This window comes from Protopterus annectens, chromosome 6.part0 (assembly GCF_019279795.1).
Source record: "Protopterus annectens isolate FY-2018-M chromosome 6.part0, PAN1.0, whole genome shotgun sequence".
Taxonomy (NCBI): domain Eukaryota; kingdom Metazoa; phylum Chordata; order Ceratodontiformes; family Protopteridae; genus Protopterus; species Protopterus annectens.
The window spans coordinates 573,807,494-573,832,159 of record NC_056737.1 but is presented as its reverse complement, the minus strand read 5'-3'; the positions used below and the strand labels follow the sequence as shown (position 1 = coordinate 573,832,159).

At 43.3% G+C, this 24,666-nt stretch overlaps 1 protein-coding gene across 4 annotated transcripts in view; it reads right to left on the bottom strand.

Annotated features, from left to right (window-relative positions):
• Positions 1–12,919: 12,919 nt before the first annotated feature.
• The window catches only part of CCHR6.PART0H14orf28 (chromosome chr6.part0 C14orf28 homolog), a 522,108-nt gene continuing 510,361 nt past the window's right edge, over positions 12,920–24,666 (bottom strand). For all 4 annotated transcript variants that reach the window (XM_044074252.1, XM_044074255.1, XM_044074254.1 and 1 more), the window contains one exon: positions 12,920–13,388. In XM_044074252.1, the coding sequence (XP_043930187.1) occupies positions 13,205–13,388 (184 nt within the window). In that variant the 3' untranslated portion in view covers positions 12,920–13,204. The remainder of the gene's footprint in view (positions 13,389–24,666) is intronic.

The window sequence follows — 24,666 nt, the reverse complement described above, 5'->3', positions numbered from 1 at the left end:
ATGAGATCTGATCCCCTGGGGGATAGTTTTACCATGGTGCATATAGCAAAAACGAATACAGTGGCTTATCCATTTGGAAATAGTCTGTTTTGAAATTGCCTTTCCCTCTGCCCCTGCAGCAAATGCCACCAGTAGTTCATATTTTCTTAGAGATTTTGTCCTGTTTAAGTAAAATCTAAGTCGTCTGTGTACATTCAATGAATGCAGAATCCGTCCCCCGTTCTGTGGATTGGGAAAGAAAGTTGGTAAATGAATGGTCTGATTAACAGCAACACTGGATAGCACCTTAGGCATGAAGGATGGATTTGTCCTCAGAGACACCGTGTCCGCATGAAAAATAATGAAAGGTTCCACTGCCATAAGAGCCTGTAATTCAGAAATCCTTCTAGCTGAAGTGACTGCTAAAAGGAAAGCTGTTTTCCTGGAGAGAAATTTTAAGCCTGCAGTAGCAGCTGGCTCGAAAGGAGGGAGAGTGAGTTTTTCCAATACAAAATTGAGGTCCCAGGTAGGAGTTGGAGCTCTCCTGGGTGGCCTTAAGTTTTTGGCCCCTCTGAGATACTGCTTTAGTAGAAGATGAGAGAAGAGGGGAGGTTCTGTGTTGTAATGAGCTGAAATGGCTGAGACATGGATTTTTATGGAAGAAAAGGACAGGCCCTTGTGAAGCATCTCAGTTAAGTATTGTAAAATCTGAGGAATATTGGGCACTGCTGTGCTTATTCCTTGTGAATGATTCCAGGCACAGAATCTTTTCCATTTGTTAGCATAAGATTTTCTAGTACTAGGCTTTCTTGCCTCCAAAATGACATCCATCACAGGTTTGCTGAGGGATGCTGAGGGATGCTAAGGGTGAATTTAGGTGATTAGCCATGTTGCAATATTCAACGTTTGGAGCTGAGTGTGCAGAATTTGGTTGTTCTGCTGAGACAGTAAGTAAGGTGTCTGAGGCAGGTGCCATGGTGGAGGGTCTGACACATTGCGCATGAGTGGGTACCAGTGTTGGTGAGGCCAATCTGGAGCAATCAGAATCATTTTTGGTTTGTCCTGTTTGACTTTTAGTAGAACTTTGGAGAGCAGAGGCAGAGGAGGAAAAGCATAAACTGATAGTTTTTTTCCAGCTGAATGATACAGCATCCACTTTCCAGGCTTTTTTGTGATAAGTCCTTGTACAGTATTTGTCCAACTGATAGTTCTGGGGTGAGGCAAAAAGATCTATGTCTGGACTCCCCCATTTGCGTGTCAACATGTTGAAAATCCATGGTTCCAGTTTCCATTCGTGTGGGTCCATGACATTTCTGCTTAGTTCGTCTGCCAGAGTATTCAGCTTTCCTGGCAGGAATTGAGCTTGTAGTTGTATTTGGTAGGTCAAGGCCGTGTTCCACAATGCCATGGCTAGTCTGCAAAGGGGGTAGGAGTGTGTACCCCCCCTACTTGTTTATGTACCACATAACTGTGGTGTTGTCTGTCTTTATCATTAATTGTCCTGGATGAAGGTAGTCCTTCAAGGCTTTCAGTGCATTCTGTAAAGCTAGCATCTCTTTCTGATTGATATGAAGGTGCATTTGATTTGGGCTCCCTTTGCCCTGAATGCACTTCCCCTGCCAGATGAGCCCCCCCCCAAGCATAGTCTGATGCGTCTGTAGTTAGGGTTTGGGTGGCATGGGGTGGAATGAATGGCAGTCCCTTGTTTTGGTGACAGGCCTCTGCCCACCATAGGAACTCTAGTTGCAGGCAAGGTATGATAGGAATCATTGTGTCCAGGCTGTGACAACGTTGACTCCATAAACGTTTTAAGTACCACCGAAGTTTCCTCATTTGCAGTCTTACATATGTAATTAGAAGAGTGCAGGAGGCCATGAACCCCAAGGCTTGTAGAATTTGTCTTGCAGATAGCAGGGTTTTGTGGCCACCTGTTTGAAGTAAGTTACCAAATGAATTTGCTTTTCTGGAGTAAGGTAAGCCATCTAGGCAGTTGTATTCAAGCTTGCACCCAGGAATGTAATTTTTTGAGAGGGTATCAGTTGTGCTTTTTTTTGTTTATGGTGTACCTTAGATATGTTTGAACCCTTTTTACAAACGCCAGATGTTTTAGAAGAATGCCCTTGTTTTCTGTCTGAATTAGACAATCATCCAGGTATGGATATATTTGAATATTTCTTTGCCTGCAAAATGCAATTACTGGAGCCAGGCACTTTGTGAAGATCCTGGGCGCAGTAGACAAGCCAAAGGGCAGTGCAGAGAACTGGTAATGCAAGTAGCCTGCTTTGAAGCGGAGGTATCTTAGGTTCATAGGTTCATACTAGGCTATCTGCCCGAGGGCATTTACAAGCCTAGCCCATAGTTTTGTGGCTTATGCCACCCCTTTAGTATGGGGAACTATACCCATTATTTTGCTGTGCCTCTGTCTAGTAGTGACACTGAGGTAATCCCTGGGGTATATCTGCGATCTCCCATCCATTGGTCAAGATTTCTCTTGAACAAGGCCAGCGAGGTGCTCTGCCTCACATATACCGGGATTTTGTTCCACAGCATAGGGAGTCTTTGGGTGATGAATCTATCCCTCCAGCACGTCCTATTAATAGTCGTGTCGAGGTTTAAGTCTCCCGCCCTTGTGGCTCTGACGGATCTAGATTTTTGAGGTGAAGCATATTCATCAAATCTGGGTTTGACATGGCCTTGTATGTCAGGCAAAGGTCACCTCTGAGCAAGCGGTGGCGACTGGATAGAGCTGGAGTTCTTTCAGTCGGGCAGCATAGGACAGATTTTGAGACCCTTTATCCTTTTGGTGAGGAACTTTTGTGGCCTCTCCAGCTGCTGCAAGTGTCGGGTCAGATACATTCCGAATGGGGCATTGTACTCAATCATTGGTCTGATGAGTGATGAGTATAGGGAGACTATAACCTCCCTTGATCTAGATGTGAATCCCTTCATGATAAGGTGGGCAATGTAGAAGGTCTTCCTAACTACTTTAGCTACATGGGTGTCGAATGACAGGCTACTGTCAACCTGGGTCCCCAGGTCCCTGATAACTTCTTCTGTGCTCAGTGGGTTGCCACCTATATGTTAGCTAGGGGTAACCTTGTTTTTCCCGAAGGGTATGACTATGCATTTTTTGGCATTTAACTTTAGGCCATGGCTCTGGCACCAGTTATCCGTTTCTGTGAGACCCTTCTGAAGGATATCTGTGTCAGATGTGTTTTCGACTATGGCCCAGTTTGCAGTCATCTGCAAACTTTGTCAGCCATAACCCTCCTGTGTTTGCTTGTACTTCGGAAAAGTAGATGCCAAACAAGAGTGGGCCCAGGACTGAGCCCTGTGGGACACCACTTGTGACAGGCTTTGAGTCTGACATGGCGCCAGCAACTCTGACCCTGTGGGTTCTGTCACTCAGCCAGTTTGCAACCCATCTTGTGATGTATGGGTTAACATTTAAGCTGATGAGTTTTTCAATGATACCTGAGTGGGGTATTGTATCGAAGGCCTTCGCCAGATCGAGGTAGGCTGTATGGACTGCCTTTCCCTCATCAATGGCTTTGGTGACTGTTTCGAAAAAGTCAACCAAGTTTAAAAGGCATGATCTGCCTTTGACAAAGCCAAACTGGGTTGGATCCAAAGTCTGCAAATTCCCTATGTCTTTATTTATGAGGTCCATTATGATCCTCTCCATGGCTTTGCAGATAAGGCTTGTCAAGCTAATGGGCCGGTAATTTCCAGGGTCGGTGGAGGCACCGCCTTTGTGAAGTGGGACTACAGTTGCAGTGCGCCACTCCCTGGGTACATATCCAGAGGTGAGACTATGATTAAACAGCTGTCCTAGCTGTGGGTTTAATTCCTCGTTGAGTTCGTGGAGCACACAGCCGGGGACACCATCAGGTCCCATGGATGCTGTGTTTTTTGCTTTGGAGAGAGCAGTTCTCACTTGGGCGTTAGAGATGTTTGGGGGGCTGCAGTCGTTTGGTATAGATATCTCTCCTTTTTTGGGGGGGAGGGGGTGAGAAGTTTGCACTGAACCTGTCAGCCAGTATGTTGGCAATGTCTGTAGGATCAGTAATCTTCACATCATTTTGAACTAGTTCTGAGCATATCTGGGAGTTTCCTCCCAGGTTTCTAACATAGCTAAAGAAGGCCTTATGATTGTCTTTTGAGTCTTTAGCTATTTTTCTCTCAAAATTTGCTTTGGATGATTTTATGAGAGCTCTTAGTTTTTACTTATAGTGATCAAAGGTGTCTTACCTTTTAAGGATTTTGCTCTATCTTGTAGTAGCTTCCTCCTTTTGTTGTAGAGTTTGTTTATGGCTGGGGTCCACCAGACTGGACGCTTGCCTTTGGTACACAGAGTCTTTGTTTTGCTTGGGATTGCCTTATCCATGCAGTCCTGCAGGTGCTGGTAGAAGGCATTTGTAAGTGATTCAGCGGCTTGAGTACTGTTTTCCGGCTCGGGGCCTTAAAGGAGACCACACTAGTCTTTAGAAGTGTGAAGTCAGCTTTGAGAAGTTCTTTACTGTGGTCTTTTTATTTCAGGTGGGGTGGGATGAGGACCTCCAGCGAGATTAGTTTGTGATCTGATCTCACCAGTGAGGGGTATACTTCCAGTGTTGAACATTGTGCTCCCATGTTCGTGATGATGAGATCAAGTATGTTTTCTCCTCTTATGGTGACTAGTTGTTCCATGGCATTTGAGTTTATGAATTCCAGGAACTTTTGGGCTAGGGTGTTTGGGCTTGAGTAGTGTTCCCAGTCTATATTAGGGTAATTGAAGTCACCTAGTATGATGGTGTTTGGTGATACATTTATCCCCTCCAGTGTTTTCAGGAAGGCCATGTGAGGTTCCTGAGTTTGTGAGGGTGGCCTGTAACATGCTACAATTTGCAGAGCAGTCTTGCCTATGGTTAATTGCACCTGGATGGTATCCGATGCATCATGCGTTGCCACCAGTCTTGAGGTGTGGGTGTCCTTGATGAATATGGATACCCCCCCCTCCTTTCTTGGTATTGTCCGGATTTTGGGGCGGGCATGATATGAGGTAAAACCTGATAGTGCTGGGGTGCTCTCAGGAGCCTTGAACCAGGTTTCTGTCACAGCACAGACATCGATGTTCTCCATACTGAGAAGGGCCTCGAGTGCGTGCATTTTGAGATTTAGACTTCTGGCATTGAGCAGCATTACCCTTAGTTTTTTCCTTTTTGTGTTCTAGGGTGGTAGGTTTAGAATTTGAGCCTTGCCTAAAAAGGCACTATGGGGTGGCAAGAGCCTTTGCCAATATCCGGAATCCCAGGGTGACAGGTGCAAGCCGTCCCTTGAAGCAGCGTGGCTTGTCCAGCATGTCATCCCACAGACAGACATTGGATCCCCTTTGAATGACACCAGAGTTTAAGCCAATTGTTAAAGCTGATCATCTTATCTCTGTATTGTGGCATCATTCTTGGTGAAGGTAGGATACTGCTCAAGGTCAGGGTCATACCTGCCTGGGCTACATAATCAGAGAGCTCCTGAATGTCTCTTTTCATGTAGTCCAAGGAGGTACGTCTCAGGTCGTTTACACCAGCGTGGACAATGACTGAGTCGTATTTGTACCTGCTGTTGAGAGACCTGAGTGCTTGCGTTATGTGGCGGATTCTAGCGCCCGACAGGCAGCTTACTGTAACTCTCTCCTTACTCAGTCTGGTGAGCGGGACGTCAGTGTGTCTGACTATGGAGTCACCAATGACTAGTGTGTCTGGCATTGTGTTTGGCCTTAAGGGCTGTGACTGTTTGACACTCTGACTGTGAGGTCTATGTGTTGCAGGTGTTGTGTTCTGAGGTGGTGGTTGTTTGGGTGTCTGCTTTGGTGGCCTCTGCTGTTTTGGTAGATTTTTGATCAGAGCCTCAGTATGTCTTTGTGTGTTTATGTGTATGATTTGAGGTTGTGATGGTACTATGTGAGACTGGGTCTATAGTGTGTGTGGTTACCTTCTCCTCCTGACTGGTCTTGCCAGTCCTATGTTGAGAGAGCTCAGCCTCCAGTTTGGCCGTATAGTTGCATCTCTCGCATGTATTTGTGTTTTGTGGGAGGAGGAGAGGGTTGTCTGTGTACATGAGGCAATTGTAACATTGCCTCAATATTCCCAGGTTCACCAGCTGAGCAGGAGAGGACACTAGCAACTGATCCCTCGACATGCTAGAAGGAATAGACAAAAAAACTTTAAAAGAGATTCCGGGGGATGTGGGTGACCGAGAAATGGGGGTTTGCCTTTTTGGGGTACTATTTATGACAAGAGTGCTGTATCAAGGTAATAAGTACTGTAGGAGCAAGTGCTAGGTTTAACAGATAGAGAATAGTCTACTTGGAGTCAAGTAGAGATGATCTTTTTAGTTTTAGGATACGCTGATTAGAACAGTAGTATAGTTCGAGGAAGGTAGTTTTAAGGGAAAATTTGAAGAGTGGACTTTAGGTGGCCCGAATAGTTTAAACCTGCTTAACCTGCGCTGCCCTAGTGTGCAACAGTGGCAACTCCGCGCTAAAGCGTGCTAAAACGCGCTTTATAGCAGGGAGCTGGAAAAGACAGGAAATGACCCAAAATGGCCAATAGACTACAAGTTACTGCCTTAAACCACTCCTCTAAGGACAAACAGGCAGCTCAGTACTCCCCACTCTCACTGGTGAGTAAAGAAACTTCCCTCTGACCAAACAAGGAAAATGGAGAAACACAGGAACCAAGACAAAGCCCAGGGATCAGCAAAATCTGGTCTCTGGAACACTAGTTAGGAAAGTATGGAAAGCAAGGATATTTTTTTTGCAAGATTCCCTGATTGGGATATGCAGGTAAGCCTCTTTAAAGTCTAGAGTTACCAACCAGGCATCTTTGCCTAGAATAGGAAGTAACTGTTGAAGAATCAGCATCTTGAATTTTGGAATGTCCAGAAATGTGTTTAGAGTATATAAGTCCAGAATTGGACGCCATGATTTGGTCTTTTCTTGGTACCAGGAAAAGTCTTGAATAGAAACCTTGTCCATTTTCCTTTTCTGGTACTGGATGAATAGCCCCCATGTTCATGAGGGACAGTACTTGTTTCTGGACCTCTGCCCACTGATTTGGGGGCAGGTCTGGCAATCCACTTGGGACTGGCAACTTGTGGAAATGAAATCTGTATCCCTGGTATACAATATTTAAAACCCATTTGTCTTGGGTTATAAGTTGCCAGTTTCTTGCATGAAGTGTCAGTTTTCCCCCCAAAGGGGTGGCTAAAAGGTAAGTGCTTGGTAAGTGTAGAGGGAAGTCATTGTGACTGTTTACCATAGGGAGGAGCCTTGTTGTTTCCAGATTTGGAGGTGGAGGCACCCCATTGTTTTGTTCTAAAAGTCCCTTGTGACTGAAACCTGGAGCCTCTGGAATGTCTGGGTTTGACTTGAGTGGCTCTCGAAGGAACAGTTTACATAGATTTAGGTTTATCTTCCATCTTTTTTAAAACTTCTTCAGCCTTATTACCAAAGAGACGGTCCTGTTGTAAAGGAGCATCCAACAATTTTGCTTTAACATGATCAGGCAGAGTTTGCTCTTTGAGCCAAGCATGCCTTCTTAGTACAGAGCCAGTTACAGCAGCCCTGCAAGAGGCCTCCAAAGAATCAAAACCACATTGCAAAGTATGTTTTTCAACTTATTCAGCTGAATGCAATAAATCCTGTAAATCTTTATTTTCCACACAGTCAGAAATTAACATCATTTTCTGTTTAAGCAGTCCCATGATATGCTGTTGATATTTAAGCATATGGAATTGACAGTTTAAAGCCCTGATTGCCAAGGTTGCAGAAGTGTAAACCTTCTTACCCCAATCTATCCAGCGCCCTGGAATCTCTATCAGAAGCTGTAGGATTTTTAGCAGTAGAGGCCTTAATGCCCTTGGGACCCTGAGAAATGGTTTCAGGATGAGCAATAGGATTTTTGAAAAGGAATTTGTGGGAGTCAGGAACTCTGTAGCATCTGTCTGGCTTACAAGGAGCTGGAGGCAGAGAGTCAGGAGCCATAGTAGATTCTGAAAAAACATCATCAACAATGTCTAGAACAGGAGGTATAGCCAAAGGCCTATGCTGAGGAAGAAGAAGAAAATCCTTAAGTCTCTTTTTAGATTCAGAGAAATCCTGACTTTCCCAGTGGAAATGTTCCCTTAAGGTATGTAAAGTTTCCCTAAAAAAGACAGGGGTCCAGGAAAGTAAATAGTGTGGGAAGAAATAGCCAGGAAATTGTTATGGCTAGGCTTGTATAGGCCCTAGGGCCGATAGCCTAGTACCAACCTATGAACTTATAAAAGAAAAATCCTCAGGGGTAGAAGCAGAAGGAATGGAATCTTCTGCATCAGAGTCCTCATAAGTAGGTATAGACAAATCCTGTTCATTAGAAGAGTCAGAAGAAACAGAATCCTGTTCAGAAGACTCATAATCAATGTCTTGCCTAGGCCTCTTAGAAGGAGGGGGTTGGCTACCCCTGTTCAGAGTAATTAAATCTTCAGCCATTTTGATAATTTGTTTTTTGGGCATAAGGGCCTGTACATGTGGCCCAGGCGGTGGTTTTTTAGACATAGATTTAGATTTTGGCCTTAGTTTTGAAGATGGCGTCGGTCTAATGTACAAATCTGTAGGCCTGAAAACACCCTCAGAAGCTGGTGCCTGCACAGTGGCTCCAGACCCATCTAAAGTAGAGACAACCGCGAGTTCCATAACTGAAGAATCTTGCGGCATACCAGACTCCAAATGGGTCTCAGTAGAAGCCTGCGAATCAGAAGTAACGGGTATCAGGGGCTGCGAAAGCGCCTCACTGAGTACTGGCGAACTGGCGACTGGCTTAGAAGCGTCATCATCAGTTTTGGACCTCCACGGCCTGTCTCTGTTTTTTTCTTTGCGTTTTTTTAGGTATTCCGGTTGTCAGATTGCTAACCGGTGACATTTCTGGATAATTAAATCGTGAGCCAAAATATTTAGAAGCAAAAATATACCGACGTTTAATAGTGCGTTGATTAAATTTAGCACAAAACTGACAGCAAGGTATGCTGTGGTCAGGGCCTAGGCAAGGAATACAGTACAAGTGAAAATCCTTATGAGGTATTTGTTTCCCACAAGTAATGCAATTATCTTTCACTGACATCAGTAAGGAGCAAGAAAAAGGTTCCCCAACGAGGTACTTAGCTTTTAGTTGAAGACTTCGGTTCTGAAACTCAAAAACGAAAACTTCAGGAGTCGGCCGACCGGCACTTGCAAACTGCTTCTGCTTCGGGCACCGCGCGGCAAGAAAGACTGATGTAATGGCGTCGGCTGCATGTTTTATACCCCTGATGACCTGACGTCATGGAAGAAGGGACAGCAACCGGCGCAGGACCCAAGACTTTGTTAATCAGGCCGACTGAGGGCAACCAGCCAGCAGATTACCCAAATGTAATGACTGCAACAGTGAAACATGAAGAACATCTCTGCTCTGCCAATTCCTTTTTGGTGGCAGCGGCCACAATAGCATCAACTGGAACCACTTTGGACCAAAAGGTTTTATCTGCTGGGGGACTGAGAAACTTGTCTGCTTTCTTTGGCACTGGCTCCATGATATCTGGCTCCTTCCACACCCTTCTGGCCACGAGATCAATAAGATGATCAGCAGGGGGGGGGGGAGGGTACACACAAGAGATAGATGGGCCTAAACCGAAAGCCACCAGGAATACTGCTTCCTCTGAGGATGGATTGGGCAGACCAACCCCCTTTGGCCTTGAGGATCTCAATTATGTTTCCAAAGGAGACATCCTCCAGTGGAGATCTCTGGGACCTGTCTCCTTAATTAGCATCCGTACTCTCGGTTAGGGATTCCACAGGGGAGTCAAGATGTCTTTTCTTACATGTCCTCTTCCTGGGAACTTCCTCCGCTGGAGGCTGCAAGGAAGACTCAAAAGAGGAGGGGACCCCTGAGGGGGAGGCACCCTCCTGGAGGCTAGGTCGGACGGGCTGACCAGAAGCAGGATGACCCGGGCAGCTCAGATACTGAGGCTGAATAGGATGACCGTTCATGGGGGAGGCAACTCTGATCGCAGAGAAGGATCTTTTCGAAGCCCGGAAAGCAGAAGGACTGGAGGAGGTTCCATCCCCCTCTCCAGCTAATAATACCCTAGCAGAAGAGAAGGTAGACCCCCCCCCCGGCCTCCTGCTCCACAGGACAGCACTGGACTGGAGCTATCGAAGGTCGAGGTGCCCAGAGGAAGAGACTGGTCTGAAAAACCTGGGCCCAAATCCAACCCCATGGAACTCGGGTCGACAAACTTGACCAGAGGGATGGTTTGTCCAGGGGGAACAGGAACAGAACCAACCACTGATCCCACTAGGGAAGGACCCAAACAAGGCCCCGGAGCTCCCTTAGCCTCCGCTCTGCTCCAGTCCCTGAGAATCCAAGCCAATGGTCAGATGAGAAGTGGTTAAATGGGAAGTCGGAGATTGGATTCCTGACCTGTGGGCTGGGGAAGCCAGAAGCCCCAACTCCATCTGAGCTTTCAGAAAAGTCCGCATCATCCTGTCAATATCCATAGGAAGGGCACTCCTGGAAGATTGGGAGGATATGGAGGACCTGCTGGGAGAGCACTGCCTGGAGCCTGAAGGTCTTTTCTTGTGTTCCCTGGAGTGAATAGGAGAAGACAGGGCCTGCGCCTGAAGGTCTTTTCTTGTGTTCCCTGGAGTGAATAGGAGAGGACAGGGCCTGCGCTGAGGACAAAGGATACAAGGGGAGATCCTCCACTACAATTGGCTCCAGCACGACTCTTGGATCCGACCCTATCGGAGCCGAAATCAATGAAGGATCTGAAATAACCCTCAAATCTCTCAGGTCCGAAAGTGTCAGATCCGTGAGCACGGCTCCTACCCAAAGATCCACAGGTCTGCAGTCCGAAACCCTGGATCTGGGAGAGGGAGCCAAAGGAGTTGGATCTGAAAGCTTTGGATCCGAACACTTGGATCCAGGAGTAGACTCCCTGGATGTTTTGGGATCTGAAGATCTCGGATCCGAAACTGCCCTGGCTGGAGCTGGATCCGAGGACTTAGGATCCGACAGCCTGAGACGTTTGGATGGGGCCTCCTCCACAGGAATACACTTTCGAGCCCTTGAGGAGCCCGCCTTGGCTGGGGAACCAGTGACCAAGGGGCCTCCTTTGACCAAACCTTTAATAAGCAGTTTGTTATGACGGTTGACTAAGGCTCTAGGATTGAAGGCGGCACAAATGCCACACTCCACCTCGAGGTGGTCGCTGCTGAAACAATACAGACACTCCTCATGTAAGTCAGAAATAGGCATTTTCAGACCACACGAGGAGCATCTTTTAAAACCCAATGGTTTATCCGAAATAACTAACCTAGGGGAAATACCTTTATCGAAGTCAAAGACAAGCCAAAGATCCAAAACACTCAACAAGTACTTACTACTACTTAAAACAACTACTCTAACTAGGCCAACACAGTACACAAGAAACACAACAAATCCGGGAAAAGGGTGCCAAGAAAAGGTCAAAAACCAACCTGGGAGGGGATATCAAGGGTAGGATAACTATCACCAACTCTAGAATGACGGCAAAACCCAAAAACAAAAAATTAACCCAAAGACACACTTACACCAAACGAGGAGCTGAGCAATCTGCGTCTGTCTTACTGAAGTGGCAAATGGTCTGATCTGAGGGAGTGGAGGGCAGCAAAGCATTATGGGAGGGGAGGAGCTAAGTTGTGGTCTGTGTCTGCCAGCTCAGACCCGATATCGGATCCAAGACCCTAATGTGAGGAATGGTGACTAGATAACATCAGATATAACATTTACAAGTAGTTTGTGTTTGTTTCTCCAATTTATTGGGGTGGATGCGGCTTACTTTTGGTAAACATAACTATAATGAGGAGGGATGACAGTTTGACTACAAGTCAGCTTATATTTTTTGTATCAGAAGTTAAATGATTACACTTATTTTAATTACTATTAAAGTGTAAAGGTGTTATGCATACAAGGTAGGGAAGTAAATAAGCTGAACCCACTTTGAGATATTGTAGTTACCTACTGAACACAAAACTTCCCGGGTGTGCTAATTTTAATTGTGCCTACAGAGGCACTAATAACATTTGGAAACTGGAAATCCGGCATGTAAGTCAAGCTGCAAATGATCTAGACTGCTTATTTGAATGCAAGTCCCCCATAAGGATAAATTATTTTAGAATTTGTCCAAATATCCATTTGGAAGATTTGACACAAAATTGCTTTCCTGTGTGGAAGAGGGACACCCTAGGCGGATATTATAATCATCTTCAGCGTAGCTACAATTCAGGGTAGTAAGAAAACTACCCTGCAAGTGACACATTTCATACTACAGGCAAATGAATTTCAGTCCTAACAGCCAAAAATCAAAATTCAGTATTTGGATGGCTAAACTACCCCCCCCCCCTACCACCACCACCCACCCACCCACCCACACACACACACACACACACACACACACACACACACACACACACACACACACTCCAGCTTTATTCTATACACTTGCTGGTTTTGCTACTGAAACATGAGCTCCTCTTGAAAAGGCAGCTTTTGCCATATTTTTACAACATGCAACATAATGTGCGACAAAGCAAAAGCATCCATTCAATGGAATGCTACCAACTTCAAATATTTCAGACTATATCTTACAATCTGAGGCAGTTGAGATACACCATGTATGTATTTGGTTACCAAAATTAAAAATAAAAATGGGGCTATGAGAAAACAACCAAAAAAACAATTTAATGATGTGAACTAAAAATAACTAAAATCTAAAAAAAAAAAAAAAAAATGTCACTGTGCAGTAAAGCAATCAAACAAATTTCACCACCATCACAGTGAGAGTGAATCAGCGGAATCACAAGTGTGTCAAGTTTACATCATGGGGCACATAAAAATACACAAAACTGTAACTGAAACACCAATATTAAATTTATTTACAAAAATAATTGTAAACATTTTTATAAAATTATTTTACTGTCCCTGAAATTAATGCATAGTTTTACATGTTATCTACAGTCTTCAAAAATGTTATCCACTTTCAGTTTACTTTGGCTAAAACATTTCAGAACTACTGTAGTCCAAACTTTTTTTTCTTGGATGCCAAGCAAATCAACAAGCCCTTGCAGAGCTGATGGGAATAAAACAATTGCAGGCTCATGTCTGTGTCACACGAGTTAAAAAAAAAAAAAAAATCATCTTCCACTTGCTCGAATATACACCAGGGAAGACAACAGGAGAAATTCAGGTGGTTTCACTAGTAAAATGAGGTTGTCTGTCCTTAGCCCATCATAATGCATCCAGAATCCATCAATCTGAAAAGCTGCAGAATAATGGTGTTCCTCCTTGTTAAAGAGGGTAGCACCCTCTAAAAAGTACCTGCAAACACACAAGACAGGTGCAAGAAAGTCTTTAGTACATGGAAAAGGGGACTTACAATAAGCAAAACTGTTTGGAAAATGTAAGTAAAGCTACACTATATAAGCTAAAATACTTTTACATAAAGACATATAGCTATACTACACATTTTAAATGACAGTTAAACTGATTTGGTTCATTTCCCAAACTAACTGCTGATACTTGTACAAATGTGTGAGTTTTATTTTCACTGTTTAACTTTCCTCCTGTTTTGTAGTTTGATCCAGGCTTTCAAGACCTAAATACAGTTTGTGGTTAACACTATTACCTGTCACCTGAAAAATTCATCCATTGCAAAGTTTAGGTAGCAAAGGGTTGAAAACACAATTTCACAAACTTTTATACCAGATTACTTATTTGACATTTAGTCATACAAAAATAAATGTGCTCATCATAACGAGGTCTTCTCTAGTGGCCAACTGGAGACCCAACAAAAATAATCAAGAGAGATGTTTAGGCAGTTGCTTGTATGAACAGCTTGAATACAGGTGTTCCACTGTCTACTCTTGAGTTCAACTACAAAGTGCTGCATGCCTCCGTCTATTGGTGTCAAGTCTACTGGTGGAGGATTAAATATCTTTTGTATTAAACAAAAATCAATCACAACAGGGTCTTTATTTGGCTGTGGTTTTCCTAGGAATTAAGAGGAGATAGGGGCAATCTCATCCATCTATTCACACGTCATTAATTGATTATGCATTTTAGTTATAGTTATTCCTGTCATTTACAAGCCATTCAATGAATTTCTTCACTTTGACATATAGAGACTGTGCAGAAATCACATCAACATTCATCTGAGACTTCATATCTGGAAACAGATTCTCTTTTAATATTAGTATCCGTACCACCTTCCCCACAGCTTTGTAAAGAAACATAGCAAATATAAGCAGGGACACTTCAGCTGCACATCACCACAGCTAAAAGCAACTTCTTCATTTTCTGGGTAAAGGAGAAGCAAAAACACATGCTGCACATGTTTTGCAATGCTTTTGTTATATTTATACAATTACTGGTATGACAATGTATCTATTAATCCTCTTGTCATCAGAGTTGTCTACGAAGATTTTCTCCTCAGCTGAAAATTGCCTGTTAGGAAGTGTAATAAAATCAGTCAAATCAATAACAATAAGATATAGATATCTACTGGAATTTCTTTTTTGAGTATTTACTATTTGATAAAATTCCACATTCCCCTCCCCCTTGCACCCACTGTCTCATCATCAGCTACCCCCTTCATCAATCATCCCATCTTTTCCTGCACAACCAGGAAGAGGACTGACCACAGGAGGCAATCATTCTGATAACCATTAGGGGTGGTTTGAAGTTTTCTACTTTAGCTTTGTCAGTCCTAACTCCCCATAAACGGCTAGGTGACAGGGTAGCTTCATAGAACGGGCTTCTCAAGGTCCATTTCCTCACTTTCACCAAGGAGCATTTCCTCCAAGCTCCAATGTGTCCTGCCACTCCTCATGTGGCGTAAGTGATCACACACTGATAACTCTGCGCAAAACTATAGCTCCTGGGTAAGGTCTGGGAAGAGTGCATTAAAAACTTAAAAAGACTGAGAAACTTTATACATTCTAGTCACCTTTTTAGGGGCAACTGGTTGATTATCACAAAAACTGCAGGCAGTGCAACACATCCTCCAAAGTGGACAGAACTGGCAGAATGAGTGAAGGTTCTGGAAATTCCATGATTAATAGCTCATACTATTTTCTGAGGGACTGAAAAACCTCAGTGTTCTACCACTGAAAACACTGGCACATTCTGGAAAGCAGTCTTAGAGAAAGAGACCCCTCCCACAGGGAGAATCAGAAACTGAGCTCTCACCTGAGTCTGAATCAGAAATCTGGGAAGAAAAACTAGTATCTGTCCCTTTACCTTCAAGTGCAGATTCAGAAGCTTGAAGCTGTTCAGGAAAGGAGGTATCCCTCTTTCTTTTACCAGAAATCACCTCACAAGAAGGATCAACAGCCTGAATTAAACCATGAGACAGACCAAGTAAACTACTCTTGCCTAAGGAAGTTTGAGCAGTAGTAGATACATGTTTAGTTTTCTGTTTCTTTTTGACAGAAAAAGAGGGGCCAACAGTATTATTAATGGCAGCAGCGTTAGCAACATCCCAAGGAGGGGCACAACATTCTGACAAAACAGGAAAATCTTCCCTGTTTCCTCTCAGACAAGAGTGGCTCTCCCTAGCCCCCTGAGGGGAACTCAACAGCCAGCGAAGATGTGGCTAACCCCTGGTCCATAGTGGCTGTAGGCGCTACACCAGACAGATCTGGGGTAAAAGATGAGTGGTCTGAGGAACAATGAAAAGAGCAGAATCACTCATTGTCTGAGGCAAATTGCTAGCCTGTTGTAGTGGCAAAAGCTGTTTGCTTTACTTTTTCTTTTTGGGGTTGAAGGACCAATCGTAGTACTGTTAGTTTGTTCCATGTTCAAGCCAAAGTGGTGTCTCTTTCTCTGGGAAAACAAGCAACATAAAACAGTAAAAATTAAAAGTCTTTAAAAGTCACTTTTTCAAACAAACTCAGTAAAAAAACACTCTGCCAGTCCCAAAAAGCAAAATAAACAATTTCTCCACAGAACAATGAATTTCAGTTACTTTAAATAACTTTTAAACTGACAGGAAAAAAGCATGGTCTCATTGAAAAGTACAACACAGTCTGGACAATCAATAAACCAGTTCTTTAAACTTTTTAGGCATGTCGAAAGGGCAGTTTCAGGTAAACTCTCCAGTCCAGCTGGTGAATCTGGGAATCTTGAGGCAATGTTACAATTGCCTTATGTACACAGACAACCCTCTCCTCTTTCCAACAAACTCAAATGTATGTGAGAGATGCAACTATACAGCCAAACTGGAGGCCAAGCTCTCTCAACCCAAGACTGGCACAGTCAGTCAGGAGGAGAAGGAAACCACTCGCACCACACAACCAGTCTCACATAGACCAATCGTATCAGCAAACAAAGACACATAAACACACAAAAACATACTCGGAGGCTCTAAATAAAAATTTGCCAAAGCAGCAGAGACCTCCAAAGCAGACATCCAAGCAACCACTACCCCACAACAATATTCACATATCACATACTTCACAAAGTCAGTGTGCCACACAGTCGCAGCCCTTAAGGCTAAATAACACACCAAATACACTAATAATAGGAGACTCTATTGTCAGGAACACTGACGTCCCGCTCACCAGACTGAACAAGAAGGTCATTGTAAGCTGCCTGTCGGGTGCCAGGATACGCCAAATAACACAAGCACTCAGGTCACTCCAAAGCAAGTACAAATATGACTCTGTCATTGTCCATGTTGGTGTGAATGACCTGAGACGTACCTCCCTGGACTACATGAAAAGAGACATAGAGGAGCTCTCTGATCATGTAGCCCAGGCTGGTATGACCCTGACCCTGAGTAGCATCTTGCCCTCACCAAGAATGATGCCACAGTATAAAGACAAAATGATCAATTTTAACAATTGGCTAAGCTATTGGTGTCATTCAAAGGGGATCCAGTGTCTGTCAGCCTGGGATGACATGCTCGACAAGCCACGTTGCTTCGCTAGGGACGGCTTGCACCTGTCACCCTTAGGCTTTCAAATACTGGCTAAGGCTCTTGCCACCCCCATAATGCCTTTTTTAGGCAAGGCTCAAAAGACAAACCCACTTCCATAGACAACACAAGAAAGAAAAAACTAAGGGTAATGCTACTCAACGCCAGAAGTCTAAACCTCAAGATGCACGCACTCGAGGCACTCCTCAGTATGGAGAAAAATCGATATCTGTGCAGCAACAGAAACCTGTTTCAAGGCTCCAGAGAGCACCCCAGCACTACCAGGATACAACTCATACCATGCTTTTCGGTCCCAGAACTCAGACTGAAATACAAAAGGTGGGAGAGTATCCATTTTCATCAAGGATACCCACACCTCCAGGTTAGTGGCACAGCACGAGGCATCAGAGACCATCCATGTGCAACTAACAGTGGGTAAAACTGCTTTTCAGTTTGTAGCTTGCTACAGATCACCCACCTTGTCTCAGGACCCCCACTCGGCATTCCTGAAAACATTGGAGTATATGAAGGTCTCACCATACACCATGATATTGGGTGACTTCAACTACCCAAACATTGACTGGGAAAACTACTCAAGTCCCAACTCCTTTGCCCAACGGTTCCTGGAGTTTGTAAACTTAAACGCCATGGAACAACTGGTCACCACTCCCACAAGAGGGGACAACATATTGGACCTGGTCATCACCAACATGGGGGCTCAATGTTCCATACCAGAGGTAAACCCCTTGTTGGTAAGATCAGACCATAAACTAATCACACTGGACAGCCACATCCCGACCCCACCCCCAGCCAAGGAAACCACTGTGAAAAATTTCTCAAAAGCAAACTTCGCACTTCTCAAGATCGAGGTGGAAAGCTTCAAAGCCCCCGGGCTAATGGAAAATGCTGCCCAAACCGCAGAATCCTTTACAAATGCATTCTATGAGTACCTACAGGAATGCATGGATCGAGTCATCCCAAGTAAAACCAAGACTCACTCCTCCAAAAACAGGAGACCGGTCTAGTGGACCCCGGCCATAAATAAGCTATACAACAGAAGGAGGAAACTATTACATGATAGAGCAAAATCCCAAAAAGGGAAGGCATCCCTGATCAGTATTAGCAAGAAACTACGATCCCTCATAAAATCATCAAAGGCCAGCTTCGAAAGAAAAATTGCCAAAGACTCTAAAGATAATCACAAGGCCTTCTTTAGCTACTTCAAGAATCTAGGTGGCAACTCTCAGATCTGCTCTGAGCTGGTGCAAAATGGCAAAAAATACACTGAACCCACTGACATTGCCAACATCCTGGCAGACAGGTTCAGTGCAAACTTTACCCCCCCCCCCCAAAAAAGGGCCAGTGTCTATCCCAGAAGAATGTAGTCTCCCAGACATCACAGACACACAGGTGAAAGCAGCCCTCTCCAAAGCAAAAAACACAGCATCAATGGGACCGGATGGTGTCCCGGGCTGCGTCTTACACGAGCTCCAAAAAGAACTGAACCCTCACATAAAGTCACTGTTCAAACTCAGCCTTGCTACAGGATACGTACGCAAAGAATGGCGTACAGCAACAGTTATCCCGCTCCACAAAGGTGGCGCCACAACAGATCCCAGGAACTATCACCCTATAAGCCTGACTATCCTGGTCTGCAAAGCTATGGAGCGCATCATCACGGATCTCATAAGCAAAGACTTTGGGAACCTCCAGACACTGGACCCTACCCAATTCAGCTTTGTTAAAGGCAGATCTTGCCTCTTAAACCTAGTTGACTTCTTTGAAACAGTCACCAAGGCCATAGATGAGGGAAAGGTAGTCCACACAGCCTACCTGGACTTCGCAAAGGCCTTCGACACAATACCCCACTCTGGCATTATAAATAAGCTTACCAGCTTAAATATCAACCCCTATGTCACGAGATGGGTTGCAAACTGGCTCAGGGATAAAACCCACATGGTCAGAGTTGCGGGTGCCATGTCCGACTCCAAACCGGTTACAAGTGGCATCCCACAGGGCTCAGTCCTGGGACCCCTCTTGTTAAGTATATACTTCTCTGAGGTACAGGCAAGCACAGGAGGACTGTGGCTGACCAAGTTCGCAGATGATTGCAAACGGGGAGCTATAATCGACTCTCCAGCTGACACAAGCATCCTCCAGAAGGGTCTTACGGAGAAGGATACCTGGTGTCAGAACCATGGCCTCAAGCTAAATGCCAAAAAGTGCATAGTCATCCCCTTTGGGAAAAACAATGTGCCCACAAACTACCACATAGGTGGTAATCCACTAAGTACGGAAGATGTAATTAGGGATCTGGGGACCCAAGTAGATAGTAACCTCTCCTTTGATAATCACATTGCCAAAGTGGTTAGAAAAACCTTCTATATAGCCCACCTAATCACGAAAGGGTTCACATCTAGATCAAGAGAGGTCATTGTGCCCCTCTACTCATCGCTCATCAGGCCCATAATTGAGTACAATGCCCCATTTGGGATGTACCTTACCCAACACCTGCAACAGCTAGAGAGACCCCAAAAGTACCTCACCAAGAGAATTGTGGGCCTCAAACAGATGCCCTATGCAGCTTGACTAAAGAAACTCCAGCTCTACTCAGTTACTTACCGCCTACTCAGAGGCGATCTCTGCTGACGTACAAGGCCATGTCTAACCTGGAATTAATGGACATGCTCCACCTCAAGAAATCCAAATCCCTTAGAGCTACATGCTCCAGGGATTTAAACCTCAGCACAACAATAAATAGGACATGCTGGAGGGATAGAGTCATATCCCAGAGGCTTCCCTCGCTCTGGAATAGAATCCCAATCCATGTTAGGCAGAACCCCTCACTGTCCCTCTTCAAAAGAAATCTTGATGAGTGGATGGGACATCACAAATTTACACCTGGGATCACTTCTATGGCCCTGCTGGACAGAGGCTCAGGAATCTAATCTAAAAGGGAGGCGAAAGCCAACACATTCTGGCTAGGCTTATAAATGCCCTAGGGCAGATAGCCTAGTACCTACCTATGAACCTATGACAGTCCATTAAAACACAAAAACCTAGCTTATAAATAAGTTTCCTAAATAGGAAAGTATTAATAAACAAATAATTCTTAAAATCCAGCAATCCTCATTTAACCATCCTATTTCCTTAATTATTAACTACTTAAATATTGAAAGCTTTTACCAGCTGCCTGTGGAACTTCCACCCAATTTGTGTCTGTAAAACAAATAATTTTTTGCTTATATCTTGTTTATGTATTTTATTTTACTTGTACTTTATTGTAGTGTCACTATTTGAATTGTAACATTGTTCTGTGGAGCTTTTCTCCCCAGGCCTCCACTGAAAACGGGCTCTTGAGCCCAGTGGACCACCCCGGTCCACAACTGGAATAAATAAATAAATTAATTTAAAAAAATGGAATTTTTCCCCAAATGGAACTTATCTCCCCAGCAAAGAACAACACAAGCTGACCATCAATCCTCAAAAGCCTCAGAGAAGCATACTCTTCGGCATCAGGAAAGCTCTGACAGAGCTTGGCACCTAAGCCTGTCTTTTTAGTCAGGTCACCTTGAGCTGACTGCATGGAAGGAGCCCTGGAGCTTTGGAAGCTGGCCTGCTCTTACATCCTTGGTGGGATATAACCCATACAGCTATGGCTATTGCAGCAGTGATCAATATAACAAACAATGGCAGAAAATATGCAGTAATTTTACCTGCCATGGAGGGGGTCTAAACATTCCCCCTTGTTAAGTTCAACAGAGCAGAACAGGAGAAAGCCCATGCTTTCTCATGCGGTGATCATGGCCATTTCCTCTGTTGCTCACTCCTGGAAAGCAGTGATAACACAGTGCTTCCATAACTTCAACACCACGAGAGGCTCATGGGCTCAACCTTGACAGTCCTGGCATCTGAAGGTAAGTGAATGTGCTGGTGATTCCCCATCCTGACTACTTACAGATCCACAGTACATCTCTGCACAAGGTATAAAATCCCTTGTCCCATAGACATCTTACAAGTTGGTTCACAGGTTCAAATGTTGAGGCTATGACCTAGTGACCTCCTGTAAACAAGACTCCTATTACTCTCGGCTGACATTTTCTTCTCATTTTTATACAATGTATGTTTTTGAAACAAGTTAGTGAACTAACTGATCAAACTATAAGTGAGAGGTTACTCCATAACCTTGGGAGATACTGCAATCATTCTTTTTTCTACTGTTAATATTTACTTTGGGGAAAAAAGATTTTCCAATGTGGTGTTTACTATCTTACTATATTGTTTCTAGGTATAGTGTCTCATATAGAGCCAGCTCAAACGTTTTAGTAAAAAGGCAAATATCACACCTCTGAGAAGCCTGTTAAGAAACAGAGCACAATGGCAACTCTAGCAGCATTTCTCAACAGTTCACATTTTCCATCTCTATGATCTCTCTTCCAAGTAGTCTCTGTACTCTGACAAACAATTCCAGGTGGTGTATTTGAATACTAAGAACGCAGCACTGTACTTAATAACAGGATGGATCCCCAGTACACAGCTGGACAATGATTTCTGTAGACTGACAACATATGCACTTATAAAATAGAGGAATTTAAGAATACACTTTTCTAACTTTAGTAGACACACATTAAATTATCCCAAAGATTTTAACAGTGGAGTCATTTTTTATGATCTGACCATTTTATAAATTGCAGTCTTTTTACTATGTCTCTTGGTACTAAATATCTTGGCATTTAAGAAGAGATTAATGTTAAGGTATCCAGTATATTTTTGTGCAGATCACCCTGGAGAACTTCAACTTTTATTAAAATAACTAGATAATAAAACATGAACATGATTGCAAATTAAGTTATTATAAAGCTCAATTTTCACATTATTACAAGAACAGCAGTCTGATACCATCTGACCCCAGTAAATAGCCCGTGGGACACCACTGATCACTCCTGTCAGAACAGACAATAAACTCCTCACCCTGACCCACTGAGTCCCATTGTTTAACCAGTGGTTCATACAGACTAACATTCAGTAAAGTTGGTCTACAATTCCCTTATGTGAAAAAGTGCTGCATGTTTTTTAGCAAGGTCCAAATAAGCACCATGCACTTTAAGTCACTTATCACTGCTGCTGTTACCTCAGATTCAGAAGGCAAAATCTCAGCTTAAACCCACACTGCTTAGCAGATGTGCATCACTTGTACTATTTTAAGTTATATTACAGCTCTCAGTGATTTTACAAAGACTGCTGGTAACACTGATAGGGCTAAAGTCTGGGTGTGATGCGACTCAATCTTTGTGTATAGGTACCGCTAAAGTTGTTTGCCAAACATCAGGAATGCACAGACACAAACATTTTGACCATAAATAATAGTTTAGCTAGGTCTTCCTCAATTATGTACATAGTGTTAGGGCCCAGGGGAGTAGTGATTTTAATGTTATTTCTGACAGGATTTATCTTATCTGTAGTTACATATTCTGATTTTTATCTTTTGCTTAAGTGTTTTTTGCAACTTCATTTTTTTGTTATTACATCATGAAGGTAGGACGGTAGCACTGTCACCTTACAGTTACACGTTGCCCGTTCGATTCACAGTTAGAGCGTCTTCTGTGTGACGACATGCGTGAATGGGCATTCCTTCGTTGAAGGTTGTGTGTTAGGCCCGGCAAGCCAGCACGTAAAACTCTACTGCCAATCATTAGCAGACCGGAGTTCCGCTGTGGCGACCCCTAACCGGGAAAAGCCGAAAGACACAAACAAACATCATGAAGGTAGGAAACTTCTCTGTGCAATTAAAGAATGCCTTACTATTGCTTTCAATATTGCACACTCGTACAAAGCTAGCTTTGTATGTTGCTATCTAATACCTGATAAAAAATATTTCTATATTATAGTCAGACTTTGTTTTGTCAGCTTAGATTATTTCGAAAGCTTAACTGCATCTTTTTTCTACTATATGTCTTAATAATTCTGCTATTTCACCACTGGGTCTTCTGCTGATCAGTCACTTACATTTGTGTATTGTGAGATATGTGCTTACAAATACAAAATGTAATATCACAGAAGTCATTCAGAGTATTTTAATTTATTAGGACAACTGAGGTCATTACCTCGGTCTGTCAGTATGCCCCTAACTGCTTCATCATTTTTACTGGAAAGGATTACATGTTTGTTAATTACAGAATCTAAAATGCTGCAATTTCAGCTGTGTTTTGTATTATTTCCATTAAACTGTTTTGTGCGGCAGAGTGAACTGATGATTGAACTTATTTATATGCTGAAGTAGCTTATCCAGTCAACAACATCTGGACAGTTGAAATTCACTATAAAAATATTTTTACTATTTTTTTTTTAAAAAGTCGACATCATGTACCTTCCCCTTGCCAGATGAACACACTTGCTGAAAACAGATGGAAAACAAAAAACAAAACAAAATATTTTATCAATGTGAGTGCCTTTGGACTGATTTAATTTAGAAAAGCTGTTTCATGAGTGTATTTTCACAGCTTCTATGAATTCCTAGGATTCATTGTTTGTCGTTACGAAAAGCTCTATAAAACCTGCCATTGCTTTTTCTATTAAGAAGACAGCTTTAGTTGTACAATGTGAGAATCTCTGTAGAACAAGACATTTTCTGTAGAAATTAAATTAATCACAGCTTTAAAAAGAGAAGTCGTTTCACAAAAACACACTCTTCAGTACAGGTTAATGCTCATTATAAATGACTGCTCACCTCTGCTCAAAATTAGCATACACCAATTAAAAAAAAGTTTGTTCACTGAAGTACCATTGAGCAGCCAGACTTTCTATTGACATATGCTGGGGGACAGCAAAATACGAGAAAAAAATCAGGTATGTTAAGCAAAAATAAAGATTCTTTGTTTTACTGCTGTCCCTTGTAAAATCCTGACTTTTTTTGTATGTTTGAAAAACAGCAACAGAGATTCTCTTTTCACTGTTGTTTCTCCTGTCCTGCACAGATGTACTGTGCAAGTGTGGGAATGCAGCTCCCACACGTGTGGTACAACAGTAAACATGGAAGAAGGTGGAAGAAGAGTGAACTGCTGTTATACAAAGACATTTAAGAAAGGTAAGGAATTTCTTACTTAAATAATATCATTGTATAAAAGCAATAATCCACACCTACTTGTGGGTATTATCAGGATTAACCCACAAGTTGGCTTTGTTTAACCACTAAGTCTCACCCTTGTGATCAAACTACACCAACTGTGGATACATCCTGATATATTCATGCACAGTCGTGGATTACTGGTGGTGCTGCGGTAGCGTTGTCACCTCACAGTAAGACGCTGTCTGGTTCGACTCTCAGTTAGAGCGTCTTCTGCGTGGAGACATGCGTGAATGGGCGCACCTACGTTGAAGGTTGTGCATCAGGGCTGGCAACTCGGTACGTAAAAATCAACTGCCAATCATTAGCGGACCGGAGTTCCGCTGTGGCGACCCCTAACCGGGAAAAGCCGAAAGTCACAACAACAACAACTTTCTGCCAATATTTATGTTACCTTATCTGGGGTTAAAACTTCATGGTTATCTATGCAACTTTGCTTTGGGGAAAATTATTTTCATTTAATCTTTCGGCTGAGGAAGTAAAGGGCCAGGGCTACTTCACTTTACTGCAGAAAATGGGATGTATCTAAAAGGATTGTGCCAACTGAATATCTTCAG